The sequence below is a fragment of the Propithecus coquereli genome, unplaced genomic scaffold (assembly GCF_000956105.1).
Source record: "Propithecus coquereli isolate 6110/MARCELLA unplaced genomic scaffold, Pcoq_1.0 Scaffold81, whole genome shotgun sequence".
NCBI classification, from domain to species: Eukaryota; Metazoa; Chordata; class Mammalia; order Primates; family Indriidae; genus Propithecus; species Propithecus coquereli.
Genome location: NW_012154285.1, coordinates 7385662 through 7403631, shown reverse-complemented (window position 1 = coordinate 7403631; position 17970 = coordinate 7385662). Strand labels below are relative to the sequence as shown.

General features: G+C 59.5%; 2 protein-coding genes across 5 annotated transcripts in view; one reads left to right on the top strand and one right to left on the bottom strand.

Annotated features, from left to right (window-relative positions):
* DDX54 (DEAD (Asp-Glu-Ala-Asp) box polypeptide 54) overlaps positions 1–8571 on the top strand; it is a 20936-nt gene extending 12365 nt beyond the window's left edge. The window contains exons 12-20 of one of the 4 annotated variants that reach the window (XM_012663525.1): positions 459–593; positions 2031–2261; positions 2346–2419; positions 3149–3346; positions 4393–4535; positions 4626–4739; positions 5261–5365; positions 5737–5849; positions 7976–8571. In XM_012663525.1, coding sequence (XP_012518979.1) covers positions 459–593; positions 2031–2261; positions 2346–2419; positions 3149–3346; positions 4393–4535; positions 4626–4739; positions 5261–5365; positions 5737–5849; positions 7976–8199 — 1337 coding nt within the window. In that variant the 3' untranslated portion in view covers positions 8200–8571. Of the gene's footprint in view, positions 1–458; positions 594–2030; positions 2262–2345; positions 2420–3148; positions 3347–4392; positions 4536–4625; positions 4740–5260; positions 5366–5736; positions 5850–7972 lie in introns of all 4 variants that reach the window. The other 3 variants (XM_012663523.1, XM_012663526.1, XM_012663524.1) reach the window with 3 other exon arrangements.
* Positions 8572–9271: 700 nt separating this feature from the next.
* Positions 9272–15079, bottom strand: CCDC42B (coiled-coil domain containing 42B). The gene is made up of 7 exons (XM_012663422.1): positions 15024–15079; positions 13768–13873; positions 12892–12996; positions 12379–12579; positions 11585–11806; positions 11138–11296; positions 9272–9355 (listed from the first exon to the last, which is right to left on the bottom strand). Exons 1-7 carry the CDS (start codon positions 15077–15079, stop codon positions 9272–9274), a joined length of 933 nt encoding a protein of 310 aa, XP_012518876.1.
* Positions 15080–17970: the final 2891 nt, after the last annotated feature.

Below are 17970 nucleotides of genomic sequence, written 5' to 3'. Positions count from 1 at the left end.
CGTGGGGGCCCCTGGAGAAGTGATCTGAGGGGTCGCAGCAGGGACTCTGCCCTGCCACCCTCCAGGCAGGGCTCGTGGGTCTTGGCCTCGGGCCTCGGGGGACACATCTCCCTCTTGGGGCCATCTGCTGTCCCGCAGTTTCTGCTGCTCTGTGGAAGGCTGGTTCTACGTGTCCCTAGAGAGGTCCCCAGGGCCCCCCAAAGGGAATTTCTCGTGTGCCACATGACCAACAGGGTAAATCAGACAACCTCAAGTGACATCTCCAAATGTGGTAACACTTTGTTTTCCTAAGATGCAGATATAAACCACAACGTAACGATACACATGAATTCACTCAAGACAAAATTAGAATCATCATGGGTGTTCTTTTTATAGTCTGCTTTTTTTTTTTTTTTTAAACAACACCGTGCATCATGAATGTTTTTTCCTTTCTTAAGCTTGACCTCTCCTTCCTGCAGGCCGTGTGGCCCGGGCTGGCCGAAGTGGCACAGCCTACTCCTTGGTGGCCCCAGACGAAGTCCCCTACCTGTTGGACCTGCACCTGTTCTTGGGCCGTGCTCTCACCCTCGCCCGCCCCCAGGAGGAGCCCTCAGGTAAGCAGAGGCTGGGCTGGGGCTGAGGGCGCAGCTCCAAAGGGGGCTGAGCCCTCTCCTGGCTTTAGGAGGAGGTGGGTGGATTTGACCCGGGGAAAAGACCCCTGTATTTTAAACTCAGGATTTCACATAACAATCCAGAATTCGGGTGTCTCCTGGGAAACAGTCGGATCTGGCCGGGCCAAGCCTGCCCTTCCCTGGGTTACTCTTAAGGCAGTGCTAAGCTGTGGCACCCCGGTGGGTGGGCCCTACCTGCCTGCTCCTCCTGTCTGCAGCCTGTCCAGCCCCTGCAGGCACCTGATTTGAGACCTTGCACTTGGCCGAGTTTTTAGGGGAGCCCCAGGGCAGAGAGAGAGAGAGACTGAGTATTCGTCCACTCTGGGCTCACAGAGGGTTCCTTTTTGCACTCCAGGGTGGGAATACGTGGGGCAGGGGACAGCAGTCCCGATTGCTTGTGTCCACGGGCCTCCGCTGTGGGCCTCCACCATGGGCTGCTGCGTGCTGAGCACCCGGCGCACCTTGTCTCATTGGTCCACTGGTGGTAGAGGAAGGGCTGTTGTCGCCTGCGCTTCACAGACGAGGGAGAGGGCTCAGAGAGGCCCAGCGCGGGCCACACAGCAGGGAGGTGGGGAGGCTGAGATCAGGTCTGCCCAGAGCTCCGAGAGCCAGCGTGGCCTCCTCGAGATTACACGGCCGGTGGTCAGTGAGGGGCACGGCCAGCCCAGCCACCTCGGAGGCCTGGGTCCCCTCCCCCTCGGCTGTCTACTCTTGGCTGCCAGTAGCATTCACTGTCCAGGCTGTGGCTCCCTAAGGTGACCGAGTGGCCCCAGGGTCCCAGCCCGGGCACCCCTATGCCTGGAGGCAGTTTGAAAGCAGACCGTGCGGCAGGAGCAGTCTGGGGCTAGACGTGAGGGCACGGGAGGGGGCTGAGCGTAGTGAGGAGCGGTTCGTGTGGGTCACTGGAGGTGGAGGCCTCAGACTGCCCTGAGGGTCGGCTGGAAGTGGGGGCTTGAAGAGCGAGTTCGAGGGGCTTCCCTGGGGGCAAAGGAGAGAGCGCTCGGGCCAAATGGGGGACAGGGGCGTGCCAGGAGGGCCCTGTCCCAACCCCAGGTGTGGGGTGACAGGAAGTGGACCCCGTGCCCAGGGCCCGCTCCGGGCCAGAGGCGGCAGCTGCGCTGAGCGTGCGTCCTGCAGCGTGAGCGGGTAACGTGGCTGGGGAACATTGTTCACGGAAACAGGCCCCGGCCCACGGGCTGGTGTGTTCTAGTGTTTGGCTGTAGCATCTGCCCAGTAAGTGACGGCTTCTTTTGCAGTGATCGTTTGTAGCTGTTCTCCTGTCGTTGAGAGGCCAGGATGGGACCCGGGGTCGGGCAAGGTTGGGCTATGGGCAGGTGGGCCGGCGGGGAGGCCTCTGACTGCGCACCGTGTGGGGCGCAGGTTCGGTCGGCGTGGATGGCGTGCTGGGCCGGGTGCCGCAGAGCGTGGTGGACGAGGAGGACAGCGGCCTGCAGAGCACCCTGGAGCAGTCGCTGGAGCTGCGGGGCCTGGGCCGCGTGGCCAACAACGCCCAGCAGCAGTATGTGCGCTCGCGGCCGGCGCCCTCGCCCGCGTCCATCAAGAGGGCCAAGGAGCTGGACCTGGCGGGGCTGGGCCTGCACCCCCTCTTCAGTGAGTCCCAGTGCGGGGGCAGGGGGTGTTGGGGGGGCGGGCCCTGCAGAGCCGTGCCCCGGCCTCACATCCGCCCGCCCCCAGGCTCACGCTTCGAGGAGGACGAGCTGCAGCGGCTGAGGCTGGTGGCCAACATCAGGAACTACCGCTCGCGGGCGGTGAGTGGGGGCCGGGTGGGGCCACGCTCTGAGCTCTGGGTCAGTGACAGCCTAGAGATGGCAGCTGGCAGGCTGCGGTCCCACAGGGGCCACCGTGGTTCTGGGACTCGCATTGCACTCCCATCCCTGCTGGGGATTTTCTTGGGAGCTTGCGGTTTCTTAACCTGTGCTCGTGGCTTCGGCAGCATCTCCAGAGATGCCCTGTTTTCTGGAACCTTCCCTGCTGGTCCGTGGCAGGTCCAATGGGACAGCCATTCCCTGCACTTACAGATGGCTCACCGAGGGACGTGACATTCCCGTGGCCTGTTAGAGGCCTGAGGAGCTGGACTTCCAGAAGTTTCTTACCTCTGTCCCACCTCTTGTCTCCCACTGGGCACCCCATCTTGCATGTGGGAGGGGTGCACAAAAGCAAGGGGAGACCTGCTCAGGAACGGGTGAGCCTGCCAGTCAGCTAGGAGCAAGACAAAGGAGTGGGAGAGTGTTGAGCGCTGGTTTCAGAGCCAAATAGACTGGGGTTGATACGCTCGGGCTTTTCCTAGCTGTGTGACTTTGGGCAGATTACTCGCCCTCTCTGGGTCTCTCTTTCTATCTGAAGTGCAGATAACCAGAGTGCCCAGCTTGGACAGTAGAGAAGACTTGGGGAGGAGTGGCCATTAGAGAGCCCACCACGTGGGAGGGTGGTTGGGGTGGGAGGCCAGTGGGCAGAGGACTTGGGTGTCCCCTCGACAGACCATCTTTGAGATCAACGCCTCCAGCCGGGACCTGAGCAGCCAGGTGATGCGTGCCAAGCGGCAAAAGGACCACAAGGCCATCACCAGATTCCAGCAGGGGCGACAGGAGGGTCTGGTGGGCCCAGCCCCGAGCCGTCCGGCACTGCAGGAGGAGCAGCCTGAAGAGGAGGAGGAGGAGGAAGGAGAGAATGTGGAGGTACAGGCCCCACCCTGGGGACCCTGGACCTAAGATGTGGGGGGGGTGGGTGGCTTAAGTCCTAGCAGCCCGTGGACTGTCCTCAGGGCTTTGGGTGGTGGATGAGAGTGGATGCGGTGACTCAGCCCCAGCGTCCCGCCTGCAGAACGGGGGCATGGAACTTGCCCACCGTCCCTCCTCTAAAGCCCTGGGGCTGATGAGTTTTGGGATTCGGGCTCTTTAGCGTGCGGACACTGTGTGTGACACACCCTCAGTGGGGACTGGGGCGTCACGAGCCATCAAACACATCAGGGTTCTGCAGCCAGATGTGCAGGTCTCCAGACCGAGGGGCTAGACTGGGTAGCCTCCCGTTGGCTGAGGCGGGTTTTGCCATCAGGTGAATTTCGGGAAAGTTCGTTTCCAGGGTGCGTGTATGGGGGCACTGCAGCCAGGTGGCTGTGCCACCTGCCCCCCGGCCCGCTGCGCAGACGCAGTGCCCAGTGTGTGACGGAGTCCCACGGGTGCCTGGCAGCGTTAGCTGTGTCATTGTCGGTGCCAGCCTGAGATTGGGGCAGGCAGAAGGGGCAGAGGAGGGATTGTTGGCAGCGGCCAGGGCATGACACAGGCAGTGTCAGACCCTGGGCCTCTGTGCCAGGAGGCAGGGCTGGACGACCATGAAGCGTCCCATCCACCTAGTAGGTGAGTCCTGGGCCTGCGTGTCCACCAGTGTGTCCCTCTCTTGTGTTTCATTTGGGCAGAGGGTTTAGTAGCCAGAAAGCCTCGTTGAAGACTACTATAGCGAAGGCCAGGCCACGAGGGGCAGGGCCTTGCCTCAGTCACACAGCTAGGGGCACTGAGGTGGCACTGTTACAGAACGCGGGTCTCACCCTGGTCGGCACCTTGCCCCCCACCCGTCTGTCCTGCCTCTGCTGGTCCTTGAGGCAGGGGCTGCGCTGTGTGTGCCGGTGCCTAGGAAGCGCCGCTGTGGCTGGGCTGGTGGGTGGAGAGGCCAGGTGGGCTCTCCTCCCCGGGGACTGCAGGCGCGACTCTGGGCCTTGGTCTGCCAGGACGTCTTCACAGAGGTCTTGGGCAGGAAGCGGCAGCAGCCAGGACCCAACAGGAGAGCCAAGAGGCGGAGGGAGGAGGCCCAGCAGCGGGACCAGGAGTTCTATGTCCCCTACCGGCCCAAGGACTTCGACAGCGAGCGGGGGTGAGTGGCCGGCTGGGTTCTGGGTAGGGCAAGTGGGGCCTACCGGGCCCCCCATTAACCCAGTCGTATCTCCTCACCGTCCGTCTGCAGCCTGAGCGTCGGCGGTGATGGGGGGACCTTCGAGCAGCAGGTGGCTGGCGCCGTCCTGGACCTGATGGGGGACGAAGGACAGAACCTGACCAGGGGCCGGCAGCAGCTCAAGTGGTGAGTGAGCAAGTGAGCGCACCGCCGCCCTTCCACTGCCTGCCCAGCAGGCGGGTGGCCCCCCAGCCTCCCTCGCGTGTGAGACACACAGCAGGGTAATGCCCTGCCTGTCCTGGCCCCTTGATTTGATCTTGACCCTGTCTGTCCTTTTTGGCGGTAGGTCTTGCTAGACAGGGCTCATGACCCAGTTTGCTCATGAGGACTCTGGAGTCCAGAGAAATGATGGGACTGATGAACCCAGGGTCACAGAGCCAGCAAGGGGCAGGGATTAGAAACCCTGCAAGAGGCCTTTGTCCCCGAGCCATGGTCCCAACCCCCTGACCCCACTCTCCCTTCTGAGGCCTGGACTGCCAGGGAAAGGTGAGGACGGACAGGAAACAGACCTTTATTGAGCACCACCTGCATGCCAGACATGCACTTTAATACTCCAACAACCCAGTGAGGTCAGGTGAGGAAACAGGCCCCCAGAGGCACTAGGCCACCTCCCTCCTCAGCAGCCCTCCTAACTCCCTCTCCTGCAGGGACCGGAAGAAGAAGCGGTTTGTGGGACAGTCAGGACAGGAGGACAAGAAGAAGATCAAGACTGAGAGCGGCCGATACATCAGCAGCTCCTACAAGCGTGACCTGTATCCGGAGGGGCGGGGCCGAGCGGCTTCAGCAGCTGCAGCTCCAATAAGTGGGACTTGAGTCTGTTGGGGGCGGGGCCTGGGAGGGGCGGGGCCTAGCGGGTTGAGCAGCTGCGGCTCCAATAAGTGGGACTTGAGTCTGTTGGGGGCGGGGCCTGGAAGGGGCGGGGCCGAGCGGCTTGAGCAGCAACAGCCCTAATAAGAGGGACCTGAGTCTGCCGGGAGGGCGGGGCCGGGAGGGCGGGGCCGAGAGGCTTCGGGGCTGCTCTATAAGTGGGACCTGGAGCAGCTTGGGCGGGAGGGGGCGGAGCCTGCCTTCGGCCCCCGGGCTTCGCGACTCCACACGCAGCTTCCTTAACGCGGCTTCCCAGCTACCAAAAGTGGAAACAGAAACAGAAAATTGATGACCGTGACTCGGAGGAGGAAGGGGCATCTGATAGGAGAGGCCCAGGACGAAGAGGCGGGAAGCGAGGCCGCGGCCACGGTGAGAGCCAGGGTGGGGAGTGTGGGTGTGCAGGTGGGCAGGGCAGGCGCGGTCGGTCGGGTTAGAGAACAGCCGAGGTGGAGGGGTGCGGGGCTGTCGTGCAGCCCTAGACCTGGGTCTATTGGGGTGGACAGTGTCGGAGCCCTGGGTCCCTCACATGCACACACACAGGTTCCCCCTTCCCCTGTCCCTCAGTGGACTTAGCCTGGCCTCTGATGGTCACTAGCGCCACCTGACAGGCACTGGGCGGCTCCGAGCCTCAGGTGTGCGGCCCCGACCTCTCCCACTTCACAGGTGGGATAACTTTTGGTAGACGACCAGTTCACCTAATGCAGCTGGTTGCCCAAAAGCCTGGGGAACGCGTGAGGGGGAACCTCGTGCCGGCGCTGCTATTGGCCATTTCTCGCCTGCCAGGTGGCAGTGGCACGTGGTTCAGCCTGGCAGGAAGTGAGCATGGAAGGGTTCGCTGTGGACAAGCTCAGGGTGTGTTTTTTTTAGCAAGGCCGTAAGGAAGTTCGTGCTGCACAAGCTGGCAGTGAGAGGGCAGCCCTGGCTCAAGGAGGAGGTGATCGCTGGGGAGACTGAGGAACGATTTTCCTCAAAGTGCAGCCTCCCCAGCTCACACCCTTTCACCTGCTCTGAAGGGAGGGGACCAAAGCTGGGCCCCCTTCAGCCCTGCCACTGCCCTCCACTGCAAGCTTGCTGTCAGGGAGGGGCTCCCACTTGCTGGGTGGGGACAGGCTCTGTCCTGGACATGCCATACATGACCTGGGAGGCATTTTACAGGCAGGGAAACCGAGGTGGCTCACGAGGGCAGTGACTGAATCTGGGTCACCCAGCTGCCTAGCACATCCCACCTGGGGCCTTCCCTGGGGAGAGGGGAGTTTGGGACCACGTCCTGGGCTGTCTTGGGCTGCCCCTGCTTCTTCCCGCCCCCCGGCGCTGGTCACTGCCTCTGCTGTGTCTCTCTGAGTCTGTGTCCTTTAGCCAGCGGCCTGTTCTTTGTGACTTCCTTCTGCCGTCCTCTGCCAGTTCTGTCCTCAGTGGACGTGTCTCCTTGTCAGCATCGTTTCTTCCCTCTGTCTCTTCTGTTCCTCCCTCTCTATGTCTTTTCCCCTTTCTGGGTCTCTCTTTCCATCTCTGACTCTGGGTCCCTGTCCCTCTCTCATCTTTTATCCGTTTCCCTCTTGGTGCCTCTTTCTGTCCCAGTGTCTCTTTCCGTGGGTGTGTCCCCACCCCCCACCTCTCTGACTCCTCACTCGTCAGCCCCCGTTTCTACCTGGGTGAAACAGCACTACTGTGGGCAGAAGCAGGCGTTCTCCCCTGTGCTCTCTTCCCGTTGGAGGCAATGGGTCCCTGGCAGGTTTCTGGCTCCAGTGGAGATATTTGGGGTGGCCTCAGTGATCAGCTGCCTGGGAGCCCGGAGTAGGACTATGACACAGGGTTTAGTGGGACCAAGGAGGCCAAAAGAACAGGCTGCCCTGACACCTGCTTGTCTGGCTGGGACAGAGCTGTTTTTCTGCTGTGTGTCCTCGGACACGTCCCTTCCCCTCTGTGGCCTCCTGTTTCCTCTAGAGCCTGCAGTCCATGTAGGCAGAGGTCTGTCTTGGTCACTGCTGGGGCCCCAGCGCCTGGCATTTAGTAGGTGCTCGATATACATTTGTTGGATAATTTTTAATAGTAATAGTTAAGAGGCTCTTACTAAGGACCAGCCTGTATTCTGAGCACTTCACATGTAACCTCCTTTACTCTTCATGAGGACCCATGAGGTAGGTGTGTTATTCATAATTCAGATGGGGAAACTGAGGTCCAGAGAGGTTGAGTGACATGCCTGAAATCTAAGGAGTCACAGCTGGGGTTTGAACCCCAGCACTTCTGGCCTGAGGTTCCATGCTATTGACCACGACAGTAGATGCCCTAGACCTTTATTAGCCACCTACTGTATACAGATGCTGGGGGGAGAGACAGGGAGAACCACTGAGCCCACACCCCACAGGAAACGCAGGATCCCTCCTTCCCCGTGGCTCACCTGTGTGAGGGCAGGGGAATAGTCTAGGCACTTCTGGGAAGAGGCAATGTTAGGAGCTGCCCCCCAGGCTAAGTTCCCGGAATCCCTCTCTCAGCAGGTGCGTCCCAGCCCCCCACCCCTGCAGGCCGCGTGCGCTCAGAGCTCAAGACCAAACAACAGATCTTGAAGCAGCGGCGAAGGACCCAGAAGCTGCGATTCCTGCAGCGTGGAGGCCTCAAGCAGCTCTCAGCCCGCAACCGCCGCCGTGTCCAGGAGCTGCGGCAGGGTGCCTTCGGCCGGGGCGCCCCCTCCAAGAAGGGCAAGATGAGGAAGAGGATGTAAGGACCAGGACTCACTCTACAGCACCTTGCTCGGCCATCGTGTGGACAGCAGCAGATGTTTCCTGCACACTGCTGTGTGCGTGGCACCAGGGCAGCTCCTTGCAGAAGCCGTCGTCTATGAAAAGGAGTGCTGTATGGCCACAGAAGGTCAGCAGCTGCCTCTGCCTAGGACAGAGACATTGGAGCAGGGTCGCGAAGGGTGTGTAGGAGTTCGCCAGCAAAGCCAGGCAGGCCAAGACCTGAGTTGGCAACTCAGCTGCTGCTGCTTCCATGTGTTCTGGGTTCAGAGGTCACGGCTGCACAGGCCTGAGCCCTGAGTGCCTCAGGGTCCAGTAATGGAGTTTTTTATGGAATAAATCTTTATTGAGCACTTCTGGTGGCCCAGGAGTGTAGAAGCTACTTAGGGAGTCAGGAGGGGGAGACCCAGGTACTAAAAGCTCAACTAGGTGGCTGAGTCGTGCCACCCAGGAGCCCCGGAGGGGGGGGGGTCTGCTCGTCTCCCTTTCGCAGGTGAGGAAAATGAGGCTCGGAGCACAGAGTTGCACGGGGCACACGCCCTGCAGCTGCTGGGGCCACCCTTGGCCGCCTCAGAGCCTCAAGCAGAAGGTGGGAGCGAGAGGGCGGGGGACAGGACAGGTCCTGACCTCGAGCTGGATTCTCGAGGTGGGCCCCGCGCCCAGCAGCGTCCACGGTGGAGGGAGCCCCTAGAGATTTCTCCGGGTGCCCCGCCTGCGGGTCCCATTGCTTTCACTTACCAAACACCAGACTTCACCCTGTCCTAAGCACCTGGCAAATCCCAGCTTGTTTAAGGCCCCCCACTGCCCTGGGAGGGAAAGCCTAGTCTGGTCCCACTTTATAGGTGGCTGCCCCCCACGTCGCCCCTGGTCCTTACCATCACCTCATCAGGGCTTGCATTTATTGAGTGCCTGCTGTGTGCCCCTCATAAAAGCCCCATGGCAACGTGTCGGCACAGCCCTCCCATCTTTCTGATGAGGAAACTGGGATTCAGGGAGAACCACAGCCCACACCCCACAGGAAACGTGGGACCCCTCCTCCCCCATGGCTCACCTGCATCAGGGCGAGGCGGCTGGGGCCGCAGGCTTGGCATGACCGAGGCTGGCCAGCATGGCAGAGACTTCCTGGATGAACAGCTTCACCTGGGGGACCCCACCAGCCAAGTCACGTCCCGGTCCCTGAGTCCCTGTCCAGCCCCCACCCTCAACACGGGAGTTCCCAGAGGCAGCGACAGATCCTGAACTGTTACGGGTTTTGAAAGCCCCAGGCCAGGCCTCCGAGCTGATTAGCAGACCCCTTCACTGTGTGCTAGATGCTGTCACCTGCATTATGCAATTAGTATTTTCATTGACATTTTCTTTTAATTGGATCAGTGGTATTCACTGTTTTGTGACCGTCCCATCCTCTCCTTGGTGGGGGGGAGGCCTCCTTTTAGTTTTAACCTATTTGTTGGCATGAACTTAATGCCACAGATCCAACGCCAAGAACTAGAACTTGAGGGGGAACTTAAAACTATTAATATCTGTGGGCTCCCCCTCACATTTGTCACTTACATGAACATCTGAGAGGGAAACGTCATATCTCCACCAAAAATGGAAATGAAGTTACCCCTTTTCATAAGTTGGGGTGACTGGAAAAATAATACAATGAAGCCATTACTAAGGACCCGGGAGTATGGTAGGAGGGGTTAAAGGCATGGTACCCCTCCACTGAGACTTTCTCCTTGGCGGGATCAGAGAGTTGACAGGAAAGTGACTGACTTTTGCCTGTCCACACAGAGCCTGCGTCCCTGCTAGAGTCATCCTGTGTGCCTGCCGCAGTTACCTGGGCCACACGTGAGACAACAGTGGCGTCAATGAATGCAGCCAACTGGGAGGTGGCAAAGGCAGGCCCGGGTGACCCAGTTCTTGGCGTTTGGTTGGAATTGCGGGCATTGGGCACAGGACAGGACTGGGGATGGGTCGGGGGTAAGATAGGGTGTCTCCCTTTCCTTTCCCTCCACCTCTCAAAGGGGCCATGTCCTGGGGACCCATTAGAACCCTAACAGAAGTGTCTGGAGTCTGAAACCTCCTCCCCTCTATTTTATATCACATGTTCTACAACCTTATAAATCTGAACAAATAGAAAAAACAGGCTGGGCATGGTGGCTCCTGCCTGTAATCCTAGTGCTCCGGGAGGCCGCTTGAGCTCAGGAGTTTGACACCAGCCTGAGCAAGAGCAAGAGACCCCCATCTCTACTAAAAATAGAAAAATTAGTTGGGCATCGTGGCACATGCCTGTAGTCCCAGCTACTCAGGAGGCTGAGGCAGGAGGATCACTTGAGCTCAGGAGTTTGAGGTTGCTGTGAGCTAGGATGATGCCACTGCACTCTACCCAGGGCAACAGAACGAGACTGTGTCCAAAAAAAAAACAAAAAAGAAAAAGAAAAACCAGGTGTATTTGGGGCAAAGTGTGACATTTGGTGGCACCATTGTGCAGAAAGACCACTGCCCAATCCTGCCCAACCTCACCCTCACCCTCCTGGAGGAGGCTGAGGCCTGCCCCTGCAGGGATCAGGAGTTGGAGGGTCAGGGGTTAATCAGCAGAGTCTTAACCTCCTAGTTTCTTACAGATTTTGCCACTTGTTTGTGCTGTTTGATTCTGGGAGAAAAGAGGGACTCTGGGCATAAACCCTGGCCTTCCTGCTCAAGAGAGCACCCTGAGACCCAGAGAGGGGTATGTCTTTCCTCTGGCCACACAGCAGGTCACTATCACAGCCCAGATGAACCAAGGACTCCCAGGTGGTAGCGATCTAACCCTAACTCTAACCATAAGGGGCCAAAGTTTAACCCAGAGAAGGGGTCGCTAATGGTGGGATTTTAAGCACCTGCTTCTGAAGAGGGAGTGTTTGGGGGTTGGAGGTGACATAAAGGGGGGGGCCTCACCTGCTCCAGCTGCCCCTCCGTGTCCCCAACGTCCAGGACGGGCGGCTGCTTCCGATGCTGGCACACCAACTGGAACAGGTTGAGCACCGACATGCTGGCGCGCCCCAGGAGCAGGGTCTTCGCAGCCGCTGTGTTCTGGATCTGAATCCACTTGGATTCCTGGAGAACACCGGCCCCCTCCGGATTAAGGCGGGAAGTGGCCCGAAGAGGACTGGGCCTCTTCCCACCCACTGCTCCGGGTCTGGGGCAGTTGGGCGCTCCGGAGGAGAGGGCTCCGGGAGCCGCGCGCCGGCCGAAATCCGCTGCCTGAGACCCGCCCTCCATCAGTGCAGCCGCGCTCTGGGCTAAGCGATGCCCCGGCTGTCCTCAGCAGCCCCGGCACCCCTCCCAGCCCGGCCGTGGGAGCCTGGGGTCCCGGGCGCCCTCTTGCCCCCGGGCGGGCCGCACCCCCTGCAGCTTGCGCTCCCGCGCCGCCTCCAGGCGCTCCTGCAGCTGCGCTCGCCGCCGGCCCAGCGCGAGCAGCTCGTCCTGCCCCGCGTCCCGCAGCCGCTGCAGCCGCGCCCGCGCCGCCTCCAGCTCGGCCAGCCGCCCGCGCTCCGCCAGCCTCAGCGCCGCCCGCGTGTCCGCCAGGCCGTCGAAGCGCGCCACCAGCTCGGGGACCTCCTGGAACTGGGGGCGGGGGGTGGAGGGGGACGCACAGGGGCCTGCAGTGCCCTCCGCTCCCACCCAAGCTGCCCCGCCGACGCTCCTCCCGCGCCGCCTCAGTTAGCCCGACGGTGAAAGGAGGGCGGCACGCAGCCCCGGAAGTGGGGACCGCTGGAGCCACGGGACCTGGGACTCGAGCTCTATTCCCACCTCTCTCCACCATCAGACCTAGCCTAGCTTCATCACCTGTGATTCATACTGATGCATTGATCCAACCAGTATTTGTTGAGTGTCTGGATCCTTCCCCACAAACACCTGGCTAAGTCTGTGACCTCGAGTAAGAGCTTTCTGAATTCTGTTTCCCCATCTGTCAAGCGGTGTTGACAATAACAGGACCCACTTCTCTCCACTGTGTGCGTGTGTGTGTGTGTGGCCGGGGGGGACTCAAGAACAAAGTGGCATACAGGAAGCGCTCAGTATGTGCTGGTTCTTGGCATACAGTCAGCGCTCCAGTAGTGCGTCCATCCTAAGCCATCCCCAAGGCCGCCCGGGGCCGCACGGTGGTGCCGAGCCCCGGCCTCCTGTCCCGGGCTCACCTCGGGCAGCTGCTCCAGCGCTTGTCCCAGCAGGCGCGCGCAGGGCTCCCGGCGCCCCAGCCGGCGTTGCAGCCGCGCGCGCTCCCCGCGCAGCTCCTGGAGCTGGGCCCGCAGCCGCAGGGCCTCCGCCTCCAGGCGGCCCGCCTGGTGCCGCTCCTCCGCCGCCCTCCGCAGCGCGCGGCTGCGCCGGGCCTCGGCGTCCTGGGGAGCGAAGGTGGGGAGGAGGCGACACGCAGGACTCGGCACCTCCACCCGCCCTCGCATTCTCACGCAGAGCCACGGGCGGCCAACAGACGGTCGGCGGGCCAAATGCGGCAAGGATCTCAGATTTTGGGCCCTTCCTCCTCCCCTGTCCCTTTTTAAAACTAAAATACTTCGGGCAGGGCGCGTTTACTTCCCACCGCCCCCTTTTGTATTACTAAACCCACCTGTTTGATTTATGTGACCCACCTGGCCCCTACAGGCCTGTGAGTTGGACCCGCCTCCCGCCTCCCCCAGCAGTCTCCGCCTCACCTGCAAGAACTTGTCAAAACGGACAACGGACCCCTTGAGCTCCTGCTCCTTCTGTTCCAGCTGTTCCCAGCGCCGTTTCAGGGCTGCCATCTTGGTGTGGAACACCTGGGGGTGAGAAGTGGAGTGCCTGTGTTTGGGGGCTCAAGGCATCCAATGCCCCCGGCTTCACAACTAACCCCTCCGTCCATTGTCCTGGGGCTGCGGCCCTGCTCAAACCGCTCATGGCTCCCATGGCCCAGGGATGAAGCCCAGACGCCCTCCTGTAGGCCCTGAAGGCCAGTGTCCCTGTCCTTCCTTGTTTCCCACCTCATCTTACCCTCTCTCCTCCTGGGCTGTCTTCTGGCTACCTGACTCCCTGTTTTGTCCTTGCCTTCCAGTCTTTGCATATGATTTCCCTTCCATCCCATCCTCCTTTGCTGGATAAGCCCACTTGCTCTTCAGCAGTCCCCAAGATGCCACTTCCTCCAGGAAGCCCTCCTTGACCACCCCCATGTGGAGGTAGGGGCTTCCTCTGGGCTCCCACAGTCCCTGCCCAGTGCTGCTCCCCCACAGCAGTGACCCCATGGGCACTTGTCTGTTTTCCTGTCTGGACTGTGTGCGTGCCCCCCCCAAAGGCAGGGACCACGGCGAGCCCTCCAGGTCTCAATGCAGTGCCCAGCACATAGTTGGTGCTCAATGCACCGAGATGTATTTGCACCAACAACTGGTCTCACCTGATCCCCGTTGGACAGATGAGGAAATCAAAGCTCCCCCTAGTGAAATGACTTGTCTCAGACTTTGTCGCTAATAAGTTGTCTCTATCACTTCCCATCCCTCTGCTCACCACTGCTGTTTGTCTGGGATCCCGGAAAGTTGGCGGCCACCCAGGGCTCTCACCTCCTTCTGGGCCCGCAGGTCCCGGTCTGCGTCTGCCAGCTCCTGCCTCTTCTCCAGGAGACGCAGCACCGGCGGGAAATGGTCCGCATTCTGCTCTGGTGTCTTCCTGAAGGGACTCAAGGGGGAGTGACGGAAGCCAGAGCCAGGCCCAGGAGCTCCCCGCTGCGCCGGGAGTGCCCCATTAGCCACCTGCTGGCTGCAGAGTTCTTTGCTCAGTCAGTAAATGGTCCTGAGCACCGCTGTGTGCCAGGCGCTGTTCTGGGCACCGCAGGTGCAGCCGTGCCTGGGACAGACGACAATCCCTGCCCCCACGAGCTGGCATTCTGCCAGGGGCCACAGCAACTCAAACTAATAACTATTAACGCCAGGACATGGCAGGCGTCAAGATGAAAAATTAAGCAGCCTAGAGGAATCTTTCAACGGGGAGTTGGAAAGTTTCTCTGAGGAGGAGCATTTCAGCAGAGACCTGGAAGAGGAGAGGGAGCCAGCCACAGGGGTATCTCCAGGGAACAGAGTCGGGGCCAAGGGAACAGCCACCGCGAAGCCCCCAGGGAAGAGCCTGGGCGTGAAGGAGGCCGGTGCGGCTGGAGAGGAGGGAGGGAGGACAACAGACAGCGCGCGACACCAAGGGTGGGCTAGGGGGTCCGCCAGAGATAGTGGGATTCTCTTTTTTTCCTTAGTTTGAATCTGGATTTCAAGATGACGGGATTCTGCTCGAGGTGGCAGCGGTGGGGAGGTGAGAGCAGAGCTGACGAGCGGTGAGGGGGTGAGAAAGGAATCAGACGGGCCCCCACAGCTGGGGGGTGCAGGAGGGGAAGTGGGGGAACCAGCTCCCTGTCACAGCCAAGCCCAGACACAGCACTCGCCGAGCTCAGAGCAAGCGTCCTCTGCTCTTCCTCAAAATGCAGTTTGGGGCGGTGCCGGGCGGGGCAACACGGCCCAGAATAATCCTTCCCACCTGGGTTTGAATGATTTACTCTCAGCTGGATGTCAGCTGGGGGTGGGGAGCCCCAGCAGGTTAGAGACCTGGGCTATGATTGGCCTAGCTCTGCCCTAACGAGCCCCGAGCCCCCGGAGAAGTCACTATCGCTCTCCGAGCCTCAGTTTCTTCCTCTGTAAAGTGGGGGCAATAATCCCCCCACCGTGAACTGCCCAGAGAAGCCAGACCCCGGGCAGTGAGTGAGAAGGGAAGGGCCATCCCACCCATTCCCACCCTCCTGGCAGCCCTCCCTGCCTCCGCGCCACGTCCCACTCACGTGGGCAGTTTCTCTTGCAAGGCCAGTCGGGCATACTCCTCCCAGGGCACCGCCATCCTCCGGGCACTTGCTAGAGTTTTGCACAAGCCTAGGAGGCCCCGGGGTGCTGACGGAGGGTGGTGCGGAAGCGTGCTCAGCACTCTAGCAGCGGCGGAGCAGGCCCTGGTTGCCCGGGCAACCAACGACACAACATTCCATTGCCTGGCTGCGGCCTGGGGAATCCACCCTTCCTGGGAGGGAGCAGCCGCCGCCCCTCCCGGAGGAGCCTTTAACTCCAGATCTAAACTGGGGTGCCAGAATTTGCCTCTATGGGTGCCCCACGTCTGGCCACGCCATTTCCTGGCTGGGCGGGATTCCGCCTCCCTGAAGTGGCTGCGTGCTCAGCCACCCGCTCAAAAGAGCAATTATTGTGCACCCACTATTTACCAGGCGCTGGGTGGAGGCATTCTCTCCAGGGAAAGGTGATGACGGCCTACTGTGTCCCAACCCCGCGAGGCTCCACTCCTTCTGCTGGTGATGGGGCCACCCCGGCCACGTCTCATGAGCCCTCAGCCTGCTTAGGGAGAGAAACAGAGACCATGATTACTACCCAGGGGAGACCAGCTTGGGAAGGTCTGATGTTCTGCACATGAGGGATGGGAGTAGGGGAGAAGCTGACACAGTTTAAGCAATTACTGTGGATCAGACAACATGCTAGACACTCTACACCTGCATATAGTGTCTCATTTAATCCTTAAAACAGCCCTGCAGGTGGTGGTACTAGGGGAAAGTACCCAGAGTAATGTAAAAATTAGCTATGGATGCCAGGTGCCATGGCGCGCTCCTGTAGTTCCAGCTACTCGGGAGGCTGAGGCAGGACGATCACTTGAGCCCAGGAGTTCAAATCCAGCCTGGGCAACATAGCAACCCCTATCTCAAAAAGAAAAAATACCCCAGTGGGTCCTCCAACTGGAAGCTACAAACACTAGCACCTTATCTTTCATTTTATTTTCCATTTTAAGTAATTTTTTTCCATTCAAAGAAACATATTTTCTTATCGTAGAGTAATGCTGTTTTAAAAATCTATACTCACTTGTAATGCCTACATTGCTTAAAATGACTCCTAAGGATTTTGCTAGAGCATATTTTTAAAAATAGAACTAAAATAAGGTACATTTTTGTCTTTCAGCATTTTGCATTAAATTGTACATATTGTTTTTCTGCATATATTGATGTGAATTTACAATCAGATTTATGATCTCATTTATTCTATTTTTTAAAAATTTAAATCTTTTTTTTAGAGACAAGGTCTCACTCAGGCTGGAGTGCAGTGGCACCATCACAGCTCACTGCAGCCTCGAACTTGTGACTCAAACCATCCTCCTGCCTCAGCCTCCCGGGTAGCTGGGACTACAGGCAAGCACCACCATGCCCGGCTAATTTTTCCATTTTTGGTAGAGACCGGGTCTTGCTCATGTTCAGGCTGGTCTTGAACTCCTAGAACTCAAGCAATCCTCCCGCCTCAATCTCCCAAAGAGCTAGGATTACAGGCATGAGCCACCACACCTGACCATTAATTCTATTGCTTTCGAGGTGGCTTTTGCAAACATTTCCTGAGTATCTACGCTATGCCAAGTGCTGTGCTAGATACGCGGATACAGTGGTGGACGAGACAAAACCTGCCCTCACGGAGGCCAAAGGAGAAGCCAGAGGAATCAAATAACCCTGCAAATACATGAAGAGGGTTAGGAGGAGAGGTCTAGAGAGCAAGGAGGTGGGACAGGGAGGTCTTCATGAGAAAGCAGTGTGAGCCCACATCCGAAGGATGAGGAGGGTTGAGTAGAGGAGGGGAAGAGTGTTCCAGGTAGAGAGAACAGCACGTGCAAAGGCCCTGAGGCAGGAGGGTGTGGCCCCTCCTAGAAGAGAGCAACCATTGGTCTGGTCATAAGTTGGTGTGCAGAATTCAAGGATGATGGTTAAGTCACGGCTGGATAGGGCCAAGGAGGGGCCAGATCTGTGCTACAAGTGACAGACAGGAAACCGAGGCCCAGGGGAGTTCAACGACTCCTCTGAGGACTGACATTTGTTTTTATAGAGATCACTCAACCCATCCCTGCTCTGGAACTGCTCATGGCTTGAAGGAGAGGAGAAACTCCCCACACAAACACTTGTCTTCAGCAGGCCAGCCAATCCACCCCAGGCCTCAGCACTGCCCTCTGTTAAATGGGGTGCTGCTCCCAAGTCCTCCTGCGAGGCAGGCGTCCCGGTTTCCCACCAGCTCAGCCTCCTTTCTGCTCTGTCCCTACCTCCTGGATGCTGAGTGACAGCAGGACACAACTTCTCAGCTGACCTTGCCCTTGGTAACAAACAACAAGCTCTGGAAACACCCCCCACCCCCCATCTCATGCTTCCCTTCCTCGGCCTCCCCCTTCCTACTCCTCCATTCCAAGGCGGGGTGTGGGGTCACTTTGGAGAGCAGGGCTGAGGAAGGAGGAAGTGGGGGTGCCGGCTGGGAGACAGACACCTTGTTTTCAGGCCCCAGGAGGAGGGGACTTGGGGCCCTGCTTCCTCGACAGCCAGCCTGCGGGAGGGGTTTGGAAATCCTGCCCACTCCTCCCACCGCTGCCTCCTGTCCCACGTGGCTCCCTGCCCAGAATCGTGCCCGGCAATCACAAACGGGGCTTTGTGTTCCCTTGACAAAGAACGCATGCCTCACCCCCAGCCTGGCCCTTGTCTGCCTCACCCGGGTCTTGGCCTCGGCAGGGATGGTGCCACTCGCCAGGAGGGGACACAGGTCTGGGGACGGACAGGGCGGCCTCCTGGTTTGGGGCGGAGGTGTTCAGACAGGTGGCAAACTGGCACTGATCGAGCCGCCATCCTAGGCACAGAGGGGAGAGAGGAGGGAAGAACTAACGACTATTATCACGACCAGAGAGGCCCGATTCCAGCCCCCGAGAGGAAGTGGATT